Source organism: Phoca vitulina, unplaced genomic scaffold, assembly GCF_004348235.1.
Source record: "Phoca vitulina isolate PV1807 unplaced genomic scaffold, GSC_HSeal_1.0 scaffold7, whole genome shotgun sequence".
NCBI lineage: Eukaryota > Metazoa > Chordata > Mammalia > Carnivora > Phocidae > Phoca > Phoca vitulina.
Window position 1 is genome coordinate 47,156,983 of NW_022589710.1, and position 21,834 is coordinate 47,178,816.

The 21,834-nt window shown below is 46.9% G+C and overlaps 1 protein-coding gene across 5 annotated transcripts; it reads left to right on the top strand.

Annotated features, from left to right (window-relative positions):
* The first annotated feature begins 441 nt into the window (after positions 1–441).
* CIPC (CLOCK interacting pacemaker) lies at positions 442–20,083 on the top strand. 5 transcript variants are annotated; one of them, XM_032405657.1, is made up of 4 exons: positions 442–584; positions 6,758–6,942; positions 12,661–12,830; positions 16,531–20,083. In XM_032405657.1, exons 2-4 carry the CDS (start codon positions 6,807–6,809, stop codon positions 17,398–17,400), a joined length of 1,176 nt encoding a protein of 391 aa, XP_032261548.1. In that variant the 5' UTR covers positions 442–584; positions 6,758–6,806; the 3' UTR covers positions 17,401–20,083. The 5 variants fall into 5 exon arrangements, with proteins under 5 accessions (XP_032261548.1, XP_032261544.1, XP_032261547.1 ...); XM_032405653.1 differs by lacking the exon at positions 442–584 and adding an exon at positions 593–793; XM_032405656.1 differs by lacking the exon at positions 442–584 and adding an exon at positions 840–922.
* Positions 20,084–21,834: the final 1,751 nt, after the last annotated feature.

A 21,834-nucleotide genomic window follows, 5' to 3' on the forward strand; every position in this document is an offset into this window, starting at 1 on the left:
ACACAAGAAGGTGAAACCGTCCAAAAGAAATACTGATTGCGTCCCTGCCTCGTGGAGGGCTGCTGGAGAGGTAGCCAGGAACGCCAGCCAACCGCCGCGACACGCGTGGCAAAAACGTGAGCCGCGCGCGCGGCGCTGGGGCACGCCTCCGCCAGGCCCAGACCGCGGCGAGGATGCCCGCCTGCCCTCCCACGCCGGACGCCACCGCCTCGGCTTCACGTGCACGTCAGCAGGCCTGTCCCGGTCCCCAACCCTAAGGGCGTTCCTGCGCACAGACCGAGAGAGCCAATCCCGGCCAACCTCCATCCGCTCCCGCGGGAGAATCACGCCTCCTGCCCGGTTTGCTAGAAGCCCGCCCACCCGCAGCTCCTCAAAACCCCGCCTCGAAGCCGTGCCCCCGCAGCTCTTCGCTCAAAGTCCGCTGTACAAAATGGCGGCGAATCCGGGGAACCAACCATAGAGACGCCCGCCTTCCGCGGAGAGAGCGCAGGCCTCTCAGGGACGTCCGCGCCTCCCGGAGAGGCGTGCCCGCCTCGCCTTCCGGTGGCGGGGGGCCTTCTAGGAGAACCTCGACAGTCTCCATAGTGCCGGGTCGTCCGAGCCGAGTCACGTGTCCGGGGAACGCCGCCGCGGAGGCGGAGGGAGGAGAAATGGGCGGGAGGCGGGAGCAGGGGGCGGGGGGAATAGCTTGAGACCGGGCGCCGACGGGGTTGTCATGGAGCCGCGGGGCCGGGCTCGCGCATGCGCCGCCTGACCCGCGGGGCCGGTCGTGGAGAGGCGACCTCGGCCCTAGGTGAGAGAGGGAGGGCTGGGCCCGGGGGCAGAGGGTTCGCGCGGGGAAAGGAGGCAGGAGTAGGGGAGAGAAGGGAAGCGACGTAGGCAAGAGAGAGGACCGGACTTTCGGGGGACAGAGGGCCAAATGGTGGGAACAGGAGGTGGTGCGTCTGTTCCCCTTTTAGTTGGTTTCTTTTGCTGGAGGGGCGCGGCTGCGTGGGAGAGGAGATCGCGGGAGACTGGGGGCTGTGTGTGGGGAGGGGACTTGTATGGGCAGCGAGTGGGGTACGCAGTCAGGGCGGGTGGGCCCCGGACTAGCCCTGCTGGGCGTCCAGGCAGCGGCGGAGAGCCCGCAGGCCTGCCGGGCTCTGAGCAGAGGGGCAGGGAATGGGCAGGTGAATGGGAGCAGGGCTGGTAACCCGGTGAGGGTCCTGGGCCTCCAGGTAGGGGGTGGACATAGTGCCCCGTCCTGGGCGCGGGACGCAGGTGTGCTGTCTTTTGCAGAGACCTGCTGTCACCCATTTGGCTGGTTATTTCTCCTGGGTGGCCAGCTTGCCAGGTATGGCGCCAGGGCGTGGGGAGGTGGGGGAGAAGGTGCGCAGTGCCAAGTAAGGAGTTAGTGGTTAGTGGGTGGGTTTCGGGGACTTCTGAGCCAGGCCCAGGGCACAGGCCGCAGCCAGGCTCCTTCTTATTGCCCAAGTCCTGGCAACACACATGGCCTGGGCGTTTGCCCTGGGAGTCTGGTGGTATGCCAGTCACAGCACGGTCCTAGGGTCTGCCCAGTTCTGCCCTGCTGAGCTGGCAGGCTGGTGGATGCCTGGAGGGTGCCCTGCTGCCTGGCACAGATGCGGCGTGGGCTGGTGCGAATGGGGAGATGGGCACTGTTACTGTGAACCCTTCTGGAAGCTGGGGATTTGGAGAATTTCACTAATTTTATCTCTTTGGAAAAGTAGAATGAAGGGAGCCATATCTGGTTCCAAACAGAGGACATTGTATGGAATTGGGGTTCAGGATCTTTGACATAAATTTGAAGCCAAGTTGGAGAATGGAAATGGATGTGAAGGGGAAAACGAATATTTGAGATTTAGGTTGGGGGGAGGTGTCCTCCCTCTGTTAAAGCACACAGGCATTTCCCCAGAATGGTATCTCCCACATGGATACCAAGACAAAATAACTTGAAGGAAAAGCTAGTAATGCATTTCTAATTCTGACTGGGATTACTCATGATTTTCTGGGTGGTAAGGTCTTAATTTCTATGGCCTTGTGCTTTTTTGTATTTAAGCCTCTGCTTGGGCTTTCACCTCACACCTCTGTCCATGCACGCATGTTATCCACGTGATACATTTTAAAGGGAACTTGAGCTCTTGGGAAAGTTGCCAAGTGTCTATAAAAGGAAAGATCTGAGGGGCATTTCAGATCCTTTCCTTGTAAACCTTGGGTCTCCCTTTTATCATAAGCCTAAATCTCCGTAAAGATTGTGGATTAGACAACCTTTAATTCGGTTGGTGGATTTATCCCTGAGGTTTCACCTTAAAATAAGGGGTAAATGAGATACCTGTTTCCTGCAGGAGACCAGACCTGGAAGTTAGATCTTGAGATGACCATGGTGTTTGGAAATGCACAGTCTTGACCTTCAAGCTGTTCAGCTATTTCGGTGACAGCTAAGCTGCGAGGCTGTCAGCGGGACTCAGCAGGACAGAAGATTTGTTGGAATGTATTATTCTGTTGAGCACCTCACACATTAGTTGTGGGGGGTTGAGGTTGCAAAGATGAAAAAAAACAAAAAACAAAAAACCCCAATTCTTGAGGTTGAGGAGACAGATAACCAGACTGTAATGTAAGGAGTGTAAAAATAGAAGAGCCAAGTGCTATGGAGCACTTGTTAAAATTTTATGTTATTGCTATTTATATAAACTTCTATATTTATTGATTCACTTTCCATTATGAGTTTTATGTGTACTATTCCCTCTGGGAACGTTCTGGATAATGTGTCACGTGTGCACCTAGAAGAGGCCCAATTAGGTCGATTCTGACAGTCTGGGGGAACTTAAGTTGGAGCCCTTTTAGCAGAGAGTCAGACATGTGAGGAGCTCAGATGTTTGTAAAGCAGCGTTAGTGGTTTCCAGTCTGTGCCAGGAAGCAGGAGATGGTGCGCTGGGTAAGAGCTTAGTAACCCAATTTCAACCGCTAGTCAGCTTATGAGCACCTACCTTGATTGTAAAATAATATTGAGGAGGAATAACAATCTTGAGGTTTTCAGACTGCCGTTTGCACGGCCCTGGCTTTGAGAGCAGTGGTGGTAAATGCCATCACTGCGTGCTTTTCTGCTGTCCCGGGCCTCTTACGGTGTTGTGCAGGAGTGGGTCTGTTGTTCACTGGCTAATTGATGTCCCCAGGGCCACTCCCAGAAAGGCGCTGCCTCTCCTCTCAGAGAAGAGAGGTCAAGGTGCGATGATGTAGCCTTTTGTTGTCCATCCCACCTTCCTAAGACACTAAGGCTTTCTGTTGCTGAAAAAGAACTTTACTTCAGACAGAGGCTTTCATATTTTTAGCCACTTTCACATCCAAAGTAGTCCGTTTGCTATTCTAAAGTGGATTATGCGTTCTTTATTTCCAACTGCCACCAGTTCTCTAGGATTTAACATTTTTGCATCTGTTCTCCTTTTAACCTATTAGTCAACGTTTGTGTATTGATTCCACAATCATGCACCTTCTCAATGAGCCAGAAAACTCCTGTGTATCTTCTGTAGTTCCGTTGAGCACACTTTAGTAACAGCAGGAAGACCTTTTTTGTTGTCTTATCAAAAGGACTGTAGACTAAATTGGGTTGCTTTATCTAAAATACCTGTAAAATAATTCATATCTAGTAAGGTAATGTGAAAACTTTGCCAAGCGCTCAATTAGTTGCAACTAACATGAGCTACCTTCCTGATCTAAATCAACAGCAGGGTCAGACTTGCTTAAATCTGATTGCCCATCCACAAGCTACATCTCCTTCCATTTTGAAGAAGCTTCCTGTTCCCTTTCGATGGTATTACTTCAGGAAAATGAAACTATGCACATTTGTTGGGTTCCATACAAAAGGATCCTGATTTAATGAGACCTACAGTTCTACATTTTGGGCTCCTTTTTAAACTGGATTATTCATGCTGTCCAATTTCATAGCCACCCAGTAGAGTTGTTGCTTTTCCATCATGCTGTGCAAGATGGGACAGTGCCATTGTTTATCTTTTATGCACATAGGACTTAACTTGTGACCAAGAGTGCTTGGTTTGACATGGATTGAATGGGGGAAGCCAGTCCCCTTGAATGAGTTAGATAGGATACAAAATAATTTTTACTCGGAGTTGTGTTTAAAATTCAGTCTCATTCGGATAAGTTCCCTTTAAGTCCACTTCTACTGAATGCAAAAGTATGAGCAAGAGGGTTGCTAAAGGATGCTTGTAAACATCCTTGTCTTAATTTTATCTTGAATCGCTCCTCTGCTTCTGGAGTAGTTGATGTTCTTCACTATATCCACTGGTAGAGAAGTGTTCAGACTTGGCATTTCACGGTATTCCAGATACAGTACCCTTTGGCAGGGAGCTCGTGTTCCTCTCCACTCAGAAGGACAAATGGATGGAGTCGCAAGTGGACTGTGAATTAAAACCTCACCAGGCATTGCTTATACCTAGTATCTTTGTGTATTCATGCTGCTGTAACAAAACAGCACAGACTGGGTAGCTTATAAAGAACAAAAATGTATTTCTCACAATTCTAGAAGCTGGAAGTCCAAGGTCAGGGGGCCAGCACAGTCATCTTCTGGGTCACAGAGTGTTCACTGTCCTCCTCTGGTGGAAGGGGCAAGGGGTCTCTCTGGAGTCTCCTTTATAATGCATTCATCCCATTCACTAGGGCTCCACTCTCATGATTTAAGTACCTTCCAAAGGCCCCACTTCCTAATACCATCCTCTCTGGGGGTTAGGATTTCAACATATGAATTCTGGGGAGGGGGGCGGGACACAAACATTCAGACCATAGCGCCTACCCAGTTGTCATCGTCATTGCCATTTTCCCTGTTTTCTTTATCCCTGCAGTAGCCTTTGTGTTCTTACCATGCCATCCTTATCACTGCCATTCCACAGGGACTGAGATGGCCTTGTTAAAATATCTGGAATGTTCTCAGCCTCTGCCAGCTCTTTGAAGGGTTCATTTGTCTCATTCTTTGCACTGTTAGCCAAGCTCTGGATGTGCTGTGGACTCGTTGTGTGTCACTGGGGCAAGTCTAGGCTTCTTTAGCTTCTCTGGGCTCCTGACTTGTACATGTGACCGTCTCTCCAGCATCTCCACTTGGGTGACCCACAGTCACTTCTCTCTACATAGCCAAGACTGGACCGGCCTAGCCACGCCACCCAGTCCCTCTGTGCCCTCTTGGGCTGCCTAGCCTAGGAAATGGTCCCACCATCTACCTCCCAACATGGAATCACCAAACCCCATCAAGTCTTCCTTCTAAATATATCTCCAGTGTGTTCCCTTCTCTCCATCCCCACTGCCACTACTTTAATTCACCTGGGCTACTGTGGTGGTATCCAAATGATCTCAATGCCTCTCTTGCCTCTCTCCATTTTAATCTCAGTCCAGCCTCCAAAATGCTTTGAAAATGCTTATTGGTGATGGGTTATAAGGAACTGCCCATCTGGCCCCCACCAGTTCCTCTAGGCGCAAGTGCATGGCCTTTTACACCCCTGCACCGTGCTCTGGCCTCCCTGGCCTCTCAACTCTTTGAATGTGTCAGATTCTTTGCTCCTTTAGGGCCTTCATAGGGCCACGTCCCACTCATCCCCCTTCCCCTGGCTAACTCCTCTGGATCCCAGATACATGTCACTTCCTCAGGAAAGCCTTCCCTTGCCCAGTACCTCCCACCCCAGACTGTTAGCCCCTCCCCTTCATAGCTGTTATAAAAAATAGTGATTAAGTGAGGCACCTGGGGTGGCTCAGTCGGTTAAATGTCTGCCTTGAGCTCAGGTCATGATCCTGGGGTCCTGGGATTGAGCCCCACATCGGGCTCCCTGCTCAGCTGCTCCGCAGAGAGCCTGCTTCTCCCTCTCCCTCTGCCCTTCCCCCCACTCACTTTCTCTCTCTCTCTCTCTCAAAATAAATAAATAAAATTTTTTAAAAAAAATAGTGATTAAGTAATTGTATGATTACTAGATTAGTGTCTGGCTCTCTAGACCATAAGCTCCAGCAAGGTAGCGACCATGTCTGTTCTGTGCACTTTGTATTGGTCCTAGCACAATGCCTGCTTCATAGTGGGCACTGGATAACTATTTCTAAATGACTGAGTGTCACTTAACCTGAGCCTCAACTTCCTCCTCTGTAAAATGGAAGAGCAACTGAGGAGGACATTTACAGCAGTAATGTTGTGTGTGGATTTGTACAGAATCAAAGCACAATTATACATGGTCTTATTTGTGCAGAAAAGTTCTTTTTAAGCCAAAATGTAGCCTGCACATATGAGGAGTTGTGTTTACTCTGTTCAGTACCTCATCCAAAGAAGTGAAAGGTTAATTTGAGCAACTCTACTGTGGGAGGTGGCACCAAGTCCGGAGCCTGCCAGTGCATGCTGGGAAGGCAAGCCTTGTCCAAGATGGGCATCACCTCTCCTCCCTTCCTTGGGGAGCCGGGGGTGGGGGGGAGTTACCCCTTCCGAAAAGCCTAATCAAGTGTGCCTTTGTTGGCAGTTTACAAAGCTTCCACTGAGCGTGGTTTGTGTGCCCTGAATTTGTAATGGAATTTGAGGGCAGGAGAGGACAGTGAACCTCCTTTTGGGTGGAAACCATTCTCCTGTGTAGCAAACTTGAAGCCAGTGTAAGTGGAGGCCTCTGAGAAAATACGGAGGAAGTGGGTTAGGCCAGCGTTCTCTGCCCTCACTTTTCTCACCAGCTGGATCACCTGTGTCAGCTCTCCAGGCACTGTCTTCTTACGTAATTGTTGTTTTTCCCAGGGCAATCCAGATGAAAGGACCGATGAATCCGCTTCCAGCCCAGTAAAACATGGAGAGGAAAAACCCGTCCAGAGAGAGCCCCAGAAGACTCTCGGCCAAACTGGGCAAAGGCACAGAGATGAAGAAGGCGGCTCGTCAGCTCGGCATGGCAGCTGCTGAGTCAGATAAGGACTCTGGATTTTCAGGTTAAAAATACCTTATTCCTTCCACATTTCAATGAATGATTTGCCTGAAAAATGTCCTCCCTAAAACTCATTTGTGTGATAAACGTGGGAAGCTTTCATGTACAGAATAAATAACTATCTGATCTCTTAAAATGGTAATTCTGGTGCCATATGCTGGGCTACCCATCAGAGTCATTGGGGGTTAGTTCTGAAGGGATGATCTGCCATCTTTTTTCAACTCAGACTCTCTCAACTTTAAATCTTAACATGTCCAACTATTGCAAGTGGTGACTGGAAAAAAAAAAAATTTAAATACTCACAAATCTGTTGTCTTAGCTCCTTTTTCATAGGAATAGCTACATTGCAGGAAAAAAAGTACTACTGCATGGTGTCACCGTGTAGCAAATGAAAAACAAAAGTAGTATATAATTTAAGACAACTGTTTTCGCTAGGAAAGTAATTTTGCCATGTCTAAAAACATTTCCCCCCACAACCCATCCCTGCCAGGATCTGTACATTCTGTATTTGGACGGAGACCCCCCAGTACACTTCCAAACTGGAGACCCTATTAGAGACAAGCAAGTAGAATGGTTTTCAGGTTTCCTCACTAGTTTGTTTTAAACCTCATCTGGAAGGGCGAGCTGCCTACACAGCGAATCTTTTAATTTTGTGCCGGGCACTTGTATTTCCAGGTTTGAGGGTAAGGGCTTAAATATGGCTCTAGTGTCAACATCTTTGGCCGAGAGGACGCAGAAAGATGATGCCAGGGGATTCTGGCTGGGTCAGCATCCAGGGAGTAGAGCCCCTCTCCTAGAGGAAGATTTATGTTATCCAGCTTCACAAAGACTAATCAATCCATCTTGTTGATTTATTAATTTACAGTACGAAATGCAGCTGTTAGGAAAATTAGAACTCTCTCATCCCTAGATTGGTGTGTTTTCTCCCTGTAGGCATACTGCATGAGAAGCCAAATTAAAAATAGATTGTTGCTCAGGGAGGAACAGAGTAACAACTGATAGAACGATTAGAAAAAGGACAATCCAGGGAAGGAGGGCCAGCTTATTAGCCCTTTGGGTTTTTCTTCTCTCAGCATTATTTCCCAGGCTTGACTCATCATAAGGCTCACCTGAGATTCTTTTTAAAAATACCGATCACTACCACCCAGGTATGTCCTGATTCCCCTGAGGTCATCAATTGCTAAAGGAATCTCATCAGTGTTACTCATTTAATTAGCAGAATGTCTTTTCAAGCTCACAAGGGAGTTGGAGTACCTATTGAGTAATAATAATGATGTTAACATTTACATAGAATTTACCATATAAGTTCTCTGTAACCAGTGGCTGGTTGGCAAGCCAGCCCCTGATGTATAATGTCTGCCAGTTTCCATGATACATACACTCTCACCAGGACCAATTAATTTCAAGCTACTCATACGATGTTACCAAATGTGGGGATGGGAAGATTTGGGGAATTAGAAAAGATGTATACTGTTAGTCTGAATGAGCTGGGAGGAACCAGCCGCAACACATCATGGCATGGATCATGCTAAGTAGTTCACATAAAATAAATCATAACAGCTATTCTGTAAGAAAGTAACTATTATGTTCCCCATTTTATAGATGAGGAAATTGAGGCATAGAAAGATTACATGATTTCCAAGGTGTCTGGGTGGCTTAGTCGTTAAACGTCCAACTCTTGATTTTGGCTCAAGTCATGATCTGAGAGTCCTGGGATTGAGCCCTGCTTTAAGCCCCGCCTCAGGCTCTGCTTAGCATAGAGTCGGCTTGTCCCTCTCCCTCTGCTCCTTCCCCTGCATGAGCGCACACACACACACACACAATCTCTCTGCAATAAATAAAAAAATAACATCTTTTAAAAATTAAAAAAAAGTTTTTAAAAAAGAAAAATTACATAATTTCCAAGATCAGGTAACTGGTCAATGGTAGAGCTGGGATTTGAATCCAGGGATGTGTGATTCCAGAGGCCCTATCTTTCGACACTATAGCCCAGTACTTACTGGCAAGATCTGATGAAATTCTTGAGTCAGCCACATCCACCTCATCTATTCATTTATTCATTCAATAATTGATCAGGGATAGTCAGTGATGAGAAATACACTTTGGCTGAGATGCTCACAGTTGCTACACTGGAGTGAAAATATTCTGTGCGGGGACTAAAATAAACCTACATGGACGCTTGGGTGGCTCAGTTGGTTAAGTGTCTGTCTTCAGCTTGGGTCATGATCTCAGGGTGCTGGGATCGAGTCCTGCATCCGGCTCCCTGCTCAGCGGGGAGTCTGCTTCTCCCTCTCCCCTCTGCCCCTCCCCCCTGCTCATGCTTCCCTCCCTTGAGCGCACTCTCTCTTTCAAACAAATAAATGAAATCTTTAAAAAATATAAAACAAAATATACCTACATTTGGTGCAGCTATCCACACTTTTTGGTGTTCTATAAGATAGCCACAAGATTCCCTTACTTTGGCATTCCATATATGCTGACCTTTGGCCCAAATTCATCAGGCACTGGGCTAAGATTATGGTTGAAGTTTGGCGGGGGCACGTGGATACCTGTGCAGTTCCTGTTATCTGAATGATAAGAATATTGCCGTGGATTGAGCTAAGTTTATTCCATATTCCAGGCAGACTTTCATTGGTTAGGATGGTGTATGAGTTTGCTAAACTGCCATAAGAGTATCACAAACCGGATGGCTGAAACAGCACATTTATCGTCTCACAGTTCTGGAGGCTGGAAGTCTGAGATCAAGGTGTGGGCAGGGGTCATTCTCTGAGGGAGAATTAAAAAGAAAAAAAAAAAAATACTGATCCCCAGACTCCTCTCCTGGAGATTACGATAGTGAAGGTCTCGGGGAGGGCCTGAAAGGTGGGTTTTACTGCTTTTTACACGTGTCTCTGGTGATTTCTGTGATCAGACCGGTTTGGGAAACATTGTAGGCCTAATGTCTCTTTTTTTTCTTTTAGTATCATGTTTGTTTTTCATCTCTTTTTCATATCATGAAGGTAATACGTGCTCATTATAGAAGCTTCGAAATTTAGGAACATGCAAAGGAGAACTAAACATCCGTAATCCTACCACCGATTATTGCTAGGATATTGACATTTCCGTATGCCTTCCAACAACCTCAGCCTTGTCAGGCCACGTGTTTTGTAGTATGTCCCAAAGTCTGGAGAGTTTTTCTGATAGTTGCCTTATTCTCTATGTCAAAGCACTTTAAGGAGCATTGTGTTGTTCAGACATAAGGTGGGATTAAAAATCATCGTTAGGCCTCAGAAAGCGGCCCCAGTGAATGCCTCCGGCCTTTCCTGGGCCACGTGCCAGGGAGTGAGTTCATCAGTTCCCCGAGTTACCATTCCAGTTACCTTGGAGCGTGATGGGATTTGTAAAACCAAGGTAGTTTTTCCCATTTGAATTATTTTCCCAGCTTTATGTTTTGAAAAATTTCAAATCTACACAAAACGGAACGAACATCACAGATGTCTTTCGTTCAGATCCACTGAGTGATACCATTTTGCCCTATTGCTTTATACACATACATACCTCTTTGTGTTCACACACATACATATCTATATATAAACATATATAGTTCAGTACGAATTTCCTAAAAAAATAACATTCTTCTGTATAATTACAACATTAGTGTCATAACCAAGAATTTTCACATTGATGTAGTTATTAATTAGCCACAGTCCATATTCAGATTTTCCCCGTTGTCTCAATAATGTCCTTTATAACTGTTTATCTTTTTGTCAGCGTGTTTGTTTTGGATCCAGGATCCAGTTGAGGATTGTGTGCATTTCATTTAGTTGTCCTTTTTAGTCTGAATTAGTCTAGAACAGCATCTTCATCTTTCCTTGCCTTTTCCTTCCTCCCCTTCTTCCCTTTGTTTTCTTTAACGACAGTGACATTTTTGAATGAATTAGGCCTGTTGTTTTGTAGAATGTCTCACTCTCTGGATTTTTCTGGTAGTTGCCCCATTATTAGAATCAGGATAAGCATTTTTTTCTTTACCAAAGTACTACATTCTTGATGTTACACCTTTCCCATAGCAGCACATAATGAGACTCCAAAGTTTGTCTGTTCTTGGTGATGCCCTCCCTGGCTGATCACGTGGTTAAGGTAGTGTGTAAACATATACGAGATTTATTTATTGTAAAAGTACCCTTTTCTCTTTGTAATTAGTACATAGTTTATGGGATGATACTTTGACACTGCGTAACTATCCTGTTTCCGAAAAACTCTTGACCAGTGGTTTTAGCAACCATTGATGATCCTTGCCTGAATCAATTACTACATCATTGGCTTAAAAATGGTGATCTGATTTATCACTCCTTGTACACTTTATTAGCTGACACTCTTCTGTGCAGCAGGGTACCACTGTGGATTCATGGAATTCTTTTGTAATTCATTTCCTATATAATTGTCCCAAATTTGGCCAGGGGGAACTCCTCCTAGGTAGTTCTGTGTTTTTTCGACTTGACCCCATTTGTGTTTGAGCACTTTCTTGTTTTCTGGGACAGTAAGATGTCCAGGCTCATCATGTACTTTTCACTGCCAAGGACTTGAATTGAACTCAGCTGTTTCTCCAAGGATCCGTTTTTCTTTTTGTGCAGAATGGCGTTTAGAAACCAAGATCCATGCACTAGGCATGCATTATTGCTTCTGAGGTCCTTTGTCTCTGGCCCTGGTTCTTCATTAAAGGTGCACATTCGGAATCCTTGTGCTTTGTGAAAATCCACTTGCCTGGGCACCAGATAAGTCATTCAGTAGATTGAGGGGAGGCCCCCAGCATCTGTAAATTCTAAAAAACATCACTAGAGATTCTGATTAAATGCAAGTGTTGACAGTTACACTCATTTAAATTATAGTCACATTTCCGTCCTGCCTCAGCCAAATTACTCTGAGATTCTTGATGAGCATTTAGTGTATTCCCAGACTCCTCGCTAGCAGGGTTAGAGCAGTCTCTTGCTTTACTCTAGGAGGTAGCTAATTAAGTCCTTTTTGCATGGATTTCACATCGGGCAACCTCATTTTCTTTACCTCAGAGAGTATCTTTCTATCTCCCATTGTGCAGGATCCCCAGGAGGCACACTCAGTGTGCATTTAGGATACGAGCACCTCCTTTGTTGGAGGTGTTGGGTGGAGGCGGGTAACAGACACATTTTAAATTTCAGCTTTGATGAACTTACCCAGAATTGTGCAATTAGAAAATTTAGGACGGAGCTATTTAAATTTCAGCATGGATGTAAGTTTTGAGGTTTACATAAGGTTGGTTTTGTTTTTATTATTATATCTTGAGATATAATAATAAGCCTCTAAAGGTCTTAATCCTGCCCCAGTCACACACACACTCCCCTCCTGTCTCAGCAGCAGATTCTCGAAAGTAATGATCTAACTTTGAAACCTTCATCCTGTTTCTCCTGTAGGCTGGTGATGATTACTTTCACATAAACCCTAATTGATGCAAGCTTTTGTCTGTAATAGAGTTAGAAAGGAAGTCTGCTATCCTAGGGCAGTGATTTGTAATCTTTTGGGGCTAGGAGGGGTCATGTGTGGATTCCATTGAGAATACAATGAAAGCTAAAGACCCATTCAGAAAAATTCACAAAAATGTATATCACAAATGTTGCATTCCATTTCGAGGAGTCTGTTAACTCCTTAGAAGGTCTGCTTAGGAGCCCCTAGCCTAGATCCTATGCAAACTGACCATTCTTCTGCCCAGCAGATGGGAGCTCAGAGTGTCTGAGCTCGGCGGAGCAGATGGAGTCCGAGGACATGCTGAGCGCCTTAGGCTGGAGCCGAGAAGATAGGCCAAGGCAGAACTCCAAGACTGCGGGCGGTGCCTTCCCCGCGCTGTCACCGATGGTTGTCATGAAGAATGTGCTGGTCAAACAGGTGAGGAGGACTGCTGTCTCCTGATGTGTCTGCACATTAAAGTTTCTGAGCTCCCTGTGTACAGTGCCTCTCCCTCTCCAGCAAGGAAGAGATTTTAGAAGCAGACCACTGGAACCACACTGATGTGTGCTTCTGTCCTGGGGACAGTGTTTTCAGAAGGACTGCAGTAATCATGACCCGTGTTCCCATTTTCCAGACAGTAGGACTACTTTATTTCTGTATTCTTGGTTTGTCCAAAGGGACCCCAGAATTCTTTAGTCATGTATAAAGGAACAGAGTAGAAATGTTGTAACTTCCTCAGTGCATTCTAACATATGGCAGAATTGAGGGTAGAAACAAAAGAATCTCTTTTTAATTTGAGTTGCCCTTGAACTGAGAGATGTAGGATGTATTTATTTGTTTGAGCAGTAGAGGCAATTTCCATGTTCTCTCAAAGCCATTTCATTAGTGAGAGAACAGCTCTTTGGTTTGGGTATGGCTGTCCCAGGAGAGTCCACACAGCATTGTTGTGGAATTGAAAAGTACCCTGTTTTGGGCTTTATTACATAACTATTCATATGACATGACTATTGTCTGGATATGAAAGAAAAGAAGATTTAGAAATGAAAGTGTAAGCTCAGCCCAGTGCTTGAAACAGAATTCAATCACATTAACTTGGCTAAAGAACATTTAACCTTACCCTTCTTTGCTCGAAAGCATTATCAGTTCCCCTGTGGGTCTGCTGATGAGGCTGCTTGCAGCTGGTGAAGTTGGAGATCTGGCTTTGTGTTGTTGACCTTCCCACCTTAGGTGGAAGAACCTGGCGAGAGCCTGACAGGAAACCCTAGGACCTGAACTGTTCACTTCGTTCTTACAGAGGAACACAAACTGATTTTCACCAAGGCAACCTAGTGACTTGGGGGAAAGAATTAAGAATTTGAAGATTTTTTTTCCTTGGCAGATCACATCTCAGCTGGAAGCATCCATAGTTGTCCTTAGTGAGACGAAGAGAGGAAATAAAGACACGAGATGGATCCCACTTGAGATTGTCCAGGCCCCCCCAGTGCTGCTTGCTTCTGGTTTTTTTTGTTTTTGTTTTTGTTTTCCTCCAGCTCTTTCTCTCCCCGCCTTCCTCTCCTGCTCCCTTCTGGCTCTTTCTCGTGTGTCTGTCTGTGTTTATGTGCCTTCTTTGTGGTAGGCAAGACTGGCAGCTCCTGAGGGTTGGAAGAGTGAGTAGGCTTTTCCAGCAGAGCGGCGTTCTTCAGGACAAAGACCTCCAGGAAGGAAGGCTGCTGGGCTGGATCAGGAGCTTGGAGGCTCAGGGCGGGGCAGGCTGACCTAGAGAAGCAGTCTAGGAGTTTTATTTTGTGTTTTCAGACATGCTTGAATCCAGCACATGCCAAAATTAAAATAATTTGTACACTTAAAAAAAAATCTCTGCATATTGTGTAATGTCTTGATTATTGCTGCTTGCTTTTAGGTATTTTTCTTGTGAGGGTCTGATTCCCTCCCTGCCACCAGACCATGTGATCTTGCACATCATTACTTAGCCACCGTGGACTTCAGTTTGCTCATCTTTAACATGAAGGCTTTGTGAAATGATTCTGAGATCCTATCCAAGCCGAAAATCTTGTCCCGTGTTCCCTCAGATGATTTCAATGTGAATAACACATTGTCAAATCTAATAATTAGAACAAATAAGCTAAGTATCTATGAAGGCGGTGAGCATACAGCCGCATTAGGAAGAATGATCCACTGAAATCATCTTGGGAGAGTAATGAGTTAGATAGTTTGTGGATCTGTTTGCCTCGTAGGTCTTGTCCTTACGGCATAAGTGACTAGGGGGATAGCGTGAAGTTTTGCTCCTGACTGAGTGGGCTAGGCTGATCTCTACTTCAAAAGACCTCTAATTTTGGACCTCTGACAAGGAAGTGTGGTTGCTAGGCCCAGTACTGCTTGCTTATGCACACCCCAGGGTATGTTCAAACACCATCCGGGCTCCAGAATGGACTCTCTGGGTCATCCTAGCCTTTGTACAGATGAACTGTAGTTGAACTTGGCCTAAAGTTTCTAGCCAGGCATCCAAGAAGCTGAAATGTGTACAACATGTTGTGCAGATATGGGAAGAGAGTCCATAGCTTTCTTCAGATAAATCAAATGGCCCCACCACGGGTAAGAACCTCCATCGGGTTCTCTCTTCCTAGCCTCATCTATACCCGTATCTTTGGGACCGAGTCAGAACTGGACTGGTTTTTTTTTTTTTTTAAGATTTTATTATTTATTTGACAGAGAGCGAGAGAGGGAACACAAGCAGGGGGAGTAGGAGAGGGAGAAGCAGGCCACCCGCCAAGCAGGGAGCCCGATGCGGGGCTTGATCCCAGGACCCTGGGACCACGACCTGAGCCGAAGGCAGACGCCTAACAACTGAGCCACCCGGGCGCCCCATGGACTGGCTTTTAAATATTGGGGACAGGGGCACCTGGGTGGCTCAGTTGTTAAGCATCTGCCTTCGGCTCAGGTCATGATCCCGGGGTCCTGGGATCGAGCCCCACATCGGGCTCCCTGCTCCGAGGGAAGCCTGCTTCTCCCTCTCACACTCCCCCTGCTGTGTTCCCTCTCTTGCTGTGTCTCTCTCTGTCAAATAAATAAATAAAATCTTTAAAAAAAAATAAAATAAATATTGGGGACAAGTAGCCATGCCCTTCTTTTTTTTTTTTAAAGATTTTATTTATTTATTTGACAGAGATATAGCGAGAGAGGGAACACAAGCAGGGGGAGAGGGAGAGGGAGAAGCAGGCTTCCAGCCGAGCAGGAGCCCAACGTGGGGCTCGATCCCAGGGCCCTGGGATCATGACCTGAGCCAAACGCAGGTGCTTAATGACTGAGCCACCCAGGCACCCCAAGCCATGCCCTTCTGTATTAGACTTCCATCTGAATCAGTACTTTAAAAATAAAAATGTACAATCGAGGGGTAACATAACAAAAGCTGAGTAGTGAATGGTTAGGATGGATTTTAGAGTCAGACCGAGGATGGAATCCTAGCTCCATCACTTAGTAGCTCAGAGGCTTAAAGCAAGTTATTTCCACTTTCTGAGCCTCTATTTCTTCTATATGAGCGGAAACAGTAACTCGGCCTGGGTGTTAGCGAGGTGAGATGAGAGCACCCACATAAACCGCCGCACGCAGTGCCCCCCGCGCACTTAGTGCCGCCGAGGCACTGTTCTCTTGAATGGCTTTCTGGTGACCCGGCGGCCCCGACTTAAGAACAGGGGTGCCGACAATATGTACCTCTCGAATCAAAAGTCGTTTTCAGGTGCAAGAGGTCCCAGATGTAACTAAATGAAGACAGACTTTGGTGTGAAGACACATTTATAGTCTTGAGATGAGCACCTTTTACGTCAGGACATTGCACTGTCAGTATTTTCATTGCCTCAGTTGTGACCTGAAGCCTGTCATTACTTCCCCTGTCTACGATCTCTCTCTCTCAGGGCTAGCACTTGGATAAAAATGATAGAGTTCCTTCAGTGTTCCCTTAAGAAAGGTAAAAAGCACACACACACACACAAACCACCCAAACCACTGATGTCCGGCACAGATGGATTTTCCGGCCGCTTTTCCGGCCCGTTCTTGAGAAGGGCCAGCGCGGGGGTGAGGCAAGCTCCGCGGGGCCTCCGCTCCCGGCAGGTCACGGCAGCGTGCTGCTCTTCTCCTCTGTTCGCAGGGCAGCAGCTCATCCCAGCTCCAGTCGTGGACCGTCCAGCCCTCCTTCGAAGTGATCTCGGCGCAGCCGCAGCTGCTGTTCCTTCATCCACCCGCGCCGCCTCCCGCGAGCCCGTGTCCCGCCGGCGAGAAGAAGTCGGACTCCAGGAACTACCTGCCCATCCTAAATTCTTACACCAAAATCGCCCCCCACCCAGGCAAAAGGGGCCTCTCCGTCAGCTCAGAAGCAAGAGGAGACAGCGGGATGCAGAAGAAAGTCTGTGCCGAGAGACTGGGGCCGAGCGGGTCTTCCAGGGAGCCTGCCAAGGCCGGCGCCGCGCCCCCCAGCCCGCCAGCGCCCGCACCGCCCGGCGCCCAGCGGGCAGAGGACTCCGCTCCGCAGGGCGTGCCCTCCCTGGCGGCGGGCGGAAGCCCGCAGACTCTTCAGCCGGTGTCCAGCAGCCACGTGGCTAAAGCCCCCAGCCTGACCTTCGCTTCCCCCGCCAGTCCCGTGTGCGCGTCGGACAGCACGCCGCCCGGCGGCGAGAGCAGCTCCCCGCTCTCGCCCCTGTGGGCCGCCGGGCGCCTCTGCCGCAGCCCCGAGCTCTTCGAAGAGCGGCGGCAGAGCAAGCACCGGCGCTTTCACAACACCCTGCTCGTCCTGCACAGGTCCGGTCTGCTGGAGATCACGCTGAAGACCAAGGAGTTGATTCGTCAGAACCAGGCGACTCAGGTGGAGCTAGACCAGCTGAAGGAGCAGACCCGGCTGTTCATCGAGGCCACCAAGAGCAGGGCTCCTCAGGCCTGGGCCAGGCTGCAGGCCTCTTTAACCTCGGGGTCTAGGCATAGCGGCAGTGACCTGGAAGCATTCTCCGACCACCCAGACATGTAACCCAGGAGGTTTTTGCTGTCACTTGAGCGGTTCTTTTTAACACTTTGGCTGTTTCTACTCCTGTTTCCCAAAGCTTATGTAAGAGCTTTTCCTTCTACAATTAAACTGTTGGGCAGTTCACTTAGGAAGCCACATGCCCATACCCGGCCGCTGTCTTAACCTGTGGTCTGTGCACAGTTTACATACGTCCCTGTCCCTCTGAGGACCTCAGATTCGGAGTGCCCTTGGGGCCCCTTTCCTCAGCCCACAGGCACTTAGATGGGTCACGGGGCCAAGCAGGAGAAATGGTTGTGTGGGGCTCTTGCAACTATCACCTCCCACCGTCCCACACACTCACTGTGATCAAGGGTACAGTGACGGGGAGGAGCACACAGAGTGACACCTGTCAAGCCAGGGAGTAGGTGACAGAAGGATCCCTTTGTGGAGCTTCCCTTGAATGTCTTAGTCACAGAGAGAAAGACGAGGCGTGCTTGCGTTCCATAAGTCATCGTGCCATCTGGGCAAACGCTAAAATGCCTTGGGCACAGGTTGGGCCGAGGGTGCAAGCGCTTGAGCATGTGACACTCTGTCTTCCTAAACTGGAAAGTCGAGGCGGGAGGGTCGCACCATTGAACTCTTTCACTCTAATCACAAGCCAGATTTCTCCTCACTTAAACTGGTAGGCAAAATACTTCAGATTTGTAAAGTATGGAATGGATTCAGTACCATCTGGAATTATAATTGCTGAATTGCTTTTTTGACTTAGACTCTGAAGAAAGTAGACATGGCCAGCATCTCTTGGTTGGGAGTTGGAGGATTCTGGAAATGTATGCTTCCCCCCCCCACCTTCTTTTGAAACAATGCAACCTGTTTTATGTGTGAACATCTCAAAAGAGAGCTTTGTGGCTTCTGAGAATGTACGTAAGTTAAGTCTCTGCTGCCACCTTTTTATCCCCTTTTGTTTTTGTAAAAGAGGAAAGGAGTGAGCACTAAGCCTGATCCACTTTGAATTAAAACCATCCTGAGGTCATGATGTTGAAGTGCCCAAAACGTTGGAAACCATTCTTCGTACCGATATTCTTTGCCTATCCAAAGTTTTCATTTGTCGCATGTCACAGTGACGTGGAGCACTTGCGGGGTAGAGTCTTCTGTGTTTCCTTCATGCGTTGGATGTCGGCAGCAAAGCCAGAGGTGTAGGGTTGGTTGTTTGAAGCTCATCTAGAAATGGAGGGTGTGATACAATTTCCAGGTGATACCGATTCTTTGAGCTTCATGGTAAAGGTAAATGGGATTTCTAAGTAGTATCATTTCAGACTTTTTATCTCATTTAAAAATTTCATTCTCTTGAAAATCTCCGTGCAAATTACCTTAATAAGAAATCCTGTATGACCAGCTTCACCTTTTCTGCAAAGAAAAATGTTGTGGAAGTTTCACCAGGGCCAGAAGCTAATGCTCACATTTACCTGGTAGTTATAACTTTCACATAGTTTTTAAATTTCAAGGTTTCAGATTGCCCTCACTTTGTTATTAAACATGTATGATTTAGATATGACCAATTTAGAAAGAGCTTGGTAAAATCTCTGCACTCTCCTGATCAGTGCAGAATTATTACCTGCAATTTGCTTTCTGAAGGAGTTTCAAAATCCCAACAAATGTGTCTTTAAGCAGACTCTCAGCTCCTTTGAATATTCTCCTCTTGGCCCGCTCCCTTTGCCTCCCCTGAATCCGTGTGGTACTACGACAGTTCTGCTCTGCGCACCATGCTAGGAAGCTTCCTTTTTGGCAGAAAGTATTTGGCAGCAAAGCTACCGAGACAGGTGCACTCAGAACAGCCTGGGCGCCAGTCATGAGTCTTACTGAGTGTCAAAAATCTGAACATACTTGCTGAGAACCAAATTTATTCCATCGGAAAAACCCTCTGTGGAGCTATCAGCCTCTTGGCCTCTTCCTAGTTAAGATTTGCATTTCCCTTCCTGTTATGGTAAAAGATGATGAAAGCCACCATTGATCTGCACTGCTGAGTGGCAGGGGAAGCAGCACCTCCCGGCTCCTCTGATTGTGTGACTTCGTGCTGGAAGTCTCTCTAGGCTGTTAGCATGGGTGTTCTTTCCCTCGTGGAGCTGTAAGCAGATGAAGCCAACTAGGGAAGCTAGTTCTTGGAAGAAGAGGTCCACTGAGGCTCCCAGACATTTGGGGCCAGACGCCAAATCAGCACATGGAGGAACCTCGGAGTAGACCAGAAGGATCTCTGGTGGTTGCACAAGGCTGTAAGTAGTGATGGTCTTAGCGGGCATGATTTGATCTGGTATGAAGTACTGCGGCAGAGCTTCCGTTTTCTGAAAGTGAGAAGCAGTTCTTAGTTCAGACCAACACTTAAAGAAAACTTCTGGCAGATTTTGTTGGCAGGGGTGACACACGTCTAGAAAAAGCTGCTGATGGAACTGGTTATGGGAACGGAGTTTAATAACATTTGTAATTTATTACACTCATGGCTTTTTATTGATTATAGTATTGTCTGACTTTACTATGATTCCTGCAACAGAAAAGTAACTCTCGTGCATATATTGAAGTGTTTTTCCTGCTATGAATTCTTTAGGGTAGAGATTTATTTACCAAATGTGAATTCTTTTGAGGAAATATGAAGTTTTGTAGAAATTGACTGTGAAATGTCAGAGAAAAATAAAAGTCCCTTACTTGAAAACTACTTGGCCTTTCTGCTTTATAAATAAGTGCTTGAAAATACTAAGTGAAATCTAGAGTAAGTACAGTCGACCTTTGAATAGCATGGGTTTGAAGGGATCCACTTCTCTATGGATATCTTTTGATCAGGACGGTATAGCGCTACACATGTTGCTTCCTTATGGTTTTCATAACCTTTCCTCCAGCTTATGTCATTGTAAGAATACAGCGTATCATACATAGAACATATAAAATAGGTGTTACTCGACTGTTTATGCTACTGGTAAGGCTTCTGGTCAACAGTAGGCTTTTAGTATTTAAGGTTTTGGGGAGTCCAAACCTGTACGTGGATTTTCAACTGTGCGCCGGGGTGGGGGTAGGGGGTGGTTCGGCAACCCTAAGCCCCATGTTGTTCAAGGCTGAACTGTATTTGAATTAAGTTTCAAACATATGTACTCAGGTCACTTGGGAATGTTGGGATTAGATACTGAACTGGTGTGAACTTGAAATGCAGGCAATCTTAAGGCAAACGAATAGTCAAGCGTTCCCTGGCGTTTTGGAGGTTTACATTGGGTAGGTTGGGAGGACTAAGAGATTCAATCCAATGGTTTCTTTCTTCTGATCTGACACTTTCACAAATGTCAAAACTACAGTTGTCTGCTGGTATAAACTAATGCCACATTAAATGTTCTTCCTACCACGGAGGTCCTTAGCAAGTACAACTCCAGGCCTCCCTCCGTGCTTCTTAGAGTAGATTCCTCATGCTCTGCTCTTACCTGCTCCCCAAGGCCAGTCCAACCGCCCCTTCCAATTTTTAAGACGTTGGAAAAATCAAAGCTTATTCTCAGGTAAAGGCCTAGAGGGTTGCCGGAGTCTAATTCTCACAGCATTCTTTCTTTCTTTTTTTTTTTAAATATTTTATTTATTTATTTGACAGAGAGAGACACAGCGAGAAAGGGAACACAGGCAGGGGGAGTGGGAGAGGGAGAAGCAGGCTGCCCGCTGAGCAGGGAGCCCGGTGCGGGGCTCGATCCCAGGACCGTGGGATCATGACCCGAGCCGAAGGCAGACGCTTAACGACTGAGCCACCCAGGCGCCCCTCACAGCATTATTTCTGTCCTACACAATTTTCTAAGCAACTTTAGAATGTATGGCTGTACGACCACTTAAATGAAATGTCAAGATAGCTAGAGAGGGCCCCGCCTGAAATCGAGAACCATCTTCCCATAAGAAGTGGTATCCAAGAGAGGCAGACCACACAAAGTGGATCTTTGAGAGATTAAGGTGAATGGGGTTATTTGAGTTGTGGCCCCGGCCCCTTGGCCTGATTCCTGTACAGGGAAATACTTGTGCCCCTAGGACACCTGTTTGGTCCACCCCGTGGATGGCATCACGGCCAATCGTAGCCTGATGCAACAGGGTCTAAAGACCTGCATGCACCTGTCCCCTCTGTTACCCATAAACTGGGTGGCTTTGGGTAAGTCACTGAGCCTCTCTTGGCATCACTCCTGGCTGAATAATGAAGGATAGGAAGTCATTGTCCCCACGGTTCTTCCCAGCCTTCACCATTTGAAAGATCCCTAGCTGAGTTACAGGTGAGCCATAAAATTAACAGATTTAAAACAACCTGGAGTGTCTACAAAGTAGGTCCCTAGTGCTCTGGTAAGATGATTTTAAAATGTTCCATCGGATTTTTAACTTCTATGTGGCTCAAAGGGAAACATTTTGTCGGTCCACATTGGTTTTGCCTTTCTTGAGATTGCCTGGTTGCAGCTA